Source organism: Argentina silus (assembly GCF_951799395.1).
Source record: "Argentina silus genome assembly, contig: scaffold_153, whole genome shotgun sequence".
NCBI lineage: Eukaryota > Metazoa > Chordata > Actinopteri > Argentiniformes > Argentinidae > Argentina > Argentina silus.
In genome coordinates this window covers 2,501-5,000 of record NW_028152800.1, presented here as the reverse complement: position 1 = coordinate 5,000, position 2,500 = coordinate 2,501, and the positions used below count along the sequence as shown (strand labels likewise).

Here is a 2,500-nt window from a genome sequence, read left to right as displayed (position 1 = left end):
CCTCTCTCTCTCTCTCTCTCTCTCTCTCTCTCTCCCCCCCTCAGGACAGAACAGGAGAGGTTGTATAGATCGTTGAAAAAGCCAGGCTACAAAGGCTAATTAGAGAACAGGACTTCTATCAAAGATCGTTAAGTTATACCAAGCCTGTTTTCAAGTGTGCATACATGAACTGGGGTTCTAGGGTGTGTGTGTGTGTGTGTGTGTGTGTGTGTGTGTAGGGTGCACTGGTGTACTGTATCTATGTGGGAGACTATGAAAGTATGCCCTGAAAGCCTCCCGCTGGCTCTCTGCTCTGCTATTGATTTTCAATCAGTCACCCTGACAAACGGTGCAACAGACACACACACACACACACACAAACACACACACACACACACACACAAAAAGGTTACTTGCTGCAGCACTAAACATAATCATACACACACACACACACACACACACACACACATCCGTAAGCACACTCACACTCACTCTTCTTGGTGCTGCTGCGGCCCGTCAAGCTGGTGGTGCTGCCTGATTGGCTGTTCTCCTCCATGCTGGGGTCGAAGGCGGGGTTGACCAGGCCGGGCTCGTCTGATAGGAGGGCCACGGCGGCGGAGGTGGGGCCGTCGCTGGGCAGCGTTGCCACGGTGAGTTCTGAGGTGCTGTCGGTGCAGTCGCCCTCTTGGGAGCGCCGCTTCCTGTCTGCAGAGAGGCCATAGTGAGACGCCCCTTTACACCTGGGGAGGGACATAGGGTTAGTCATGGACTGTACACACACACACACACACATTCAGAAACACATATACACACACACACACACACACACATTCAGAAACACATATACACACATTCAGAAACACACACACACACACATTCAGAAACACACACACACACACATTCAGAAACACACACACACACACACACACACACATACACACACACACACACACACACACACACACACACACACAGACAAACACACACACACACACAATGGGCCCAACACGCCGGTGAGAAACGTGAACATTCATTAACAATTACACACACACACACAGAAACACACCAACACACACACACACACACACACACACACACACACACACACACACACACACACACACACACACACACACAGTGGATGGAATGGAAGGATGGATCTCTCATCTGCTCAAACACGGTGAACACAGCCATTGTATGCGTGAACCATACAATGTCCTTCTACAGCACCGCACTATACTGTACTAAACTAAACCAGACATTTCCGTTACCTTTCTTTTGACAGGGAAGTCACACTGAGATCAGGTCTCTCTTTCAAGTGAGCCCTGCATACAGTACAGTGCAAACAGAAAAATAACAAAGACCATAAACAATCACATAAACACATCCAAAAAGCAACAAGCAAAACAGAAAGCCCCCTCAAACAACTCTCTCAGGAGCACCTGAATATCATATCGCTCCTAGAGAACGAACTAGGCTCCGTCTCCGTCTCTCGCCCCCTGTTCTTGTTGTATGCATCGGGGGTGTCTGATAATGCTGTGTGTTATACTGCTGTCTGTGACACACTGTGGATAACAGGCGCTGACAGATATGAATAGAGCTGTGAGCAAACACACGGTAAAGTGGTTAGAGAGAGCAGGTGCCAAGGGAGACATGAGGAATATTAAACACCTGTAAAAACAATAACGTCTGAATGTCGTACTCCTCCTCTGTGAAAACCAATCACCTCCTTAGACTCCTGGTACTTAACACGCACTCTCATTTAGCACAACACGTGCACAGTCGGACACACACACACGTTTGCACACACACACACACACACACACCTACATACATGTGCATGCATATATGCGCACGCACACACTTCAGATGAAATCCTCATACACGGGTGATATCAAGGAGTGTAGGTGTGGCTTTGTGTGTGTGTGTGTGTGTGTGTGCGTGTGTGTTTCTGTGCATGTGTGTTTCTGTGTTTCTGTGTGTGTGTGTGGGTGTGTGTGGGAATGTGTGCATACAGACAAAGCAAATGACTACAGAACAGGATATTGTCTCATTGTTTTCCTCTGTCTTCTCTTTCTGTCTGCTCCCCTATAAAGACCGTTATGGGGTTTGAACATTCAGCGGAAGCTGAAACAACACTCGCCCCGGCTCTCCCTCCCTGTGGAGCCGTAAGCACAAACATTAGCTGTGTTTTTATGAGCTGGATCCGTCCCAGTCACAGCTCTCAACTCCACCACAAACATACAAGGAGAACTAGATCCATTACTGGGGTACGGAGAGGACACAAGGCTTTGAGCAGGAGCCAAAATGGAGGACATCAAGTTATACATATCTAAAATGGAAGATATCAGACTCGGTGGAACCATTTGGGAGGACACAAAGGGGAGTGAAATAGCATTATAGGTCCGGGGCGGCGGTGAGTGATCGGAGCCCCAGAAACAGGCCTCCGTTTCAGGGAGGCCGTCGGCTCTCCAGGGGCTCCACTCTGGATGAAGCACCGTTTTGTCTCAATCAGAGTGGA

General features: G+C 48.7%; 1 protein-coding gene across 1 annotated transcript in view; it reads right to left on the bottom strand.

The window, feature by feature from the left end:
* The window catches only part of lnx1 (ligand of numb-protein X 1), a gene marked incomplete at its 5' end in the record, with an annotated part of 16,249 nt that extends 15,530 nt beyond the window's left edge, over positions 1 to 719 (bottom strand). The window contains one exon of the mRNA XM_083697880.1: positions 472 to 719. Within this exon, the coding sequence (XP_083554006.1) occupies positions 472 to 719 (248 nt within the window). The remainder of the gene's footprint in view (positions 1 to 471) is intronic.
* Between the last annotated feature and the right edge of the window lie 1,781 nt (positions 720 to 2,500).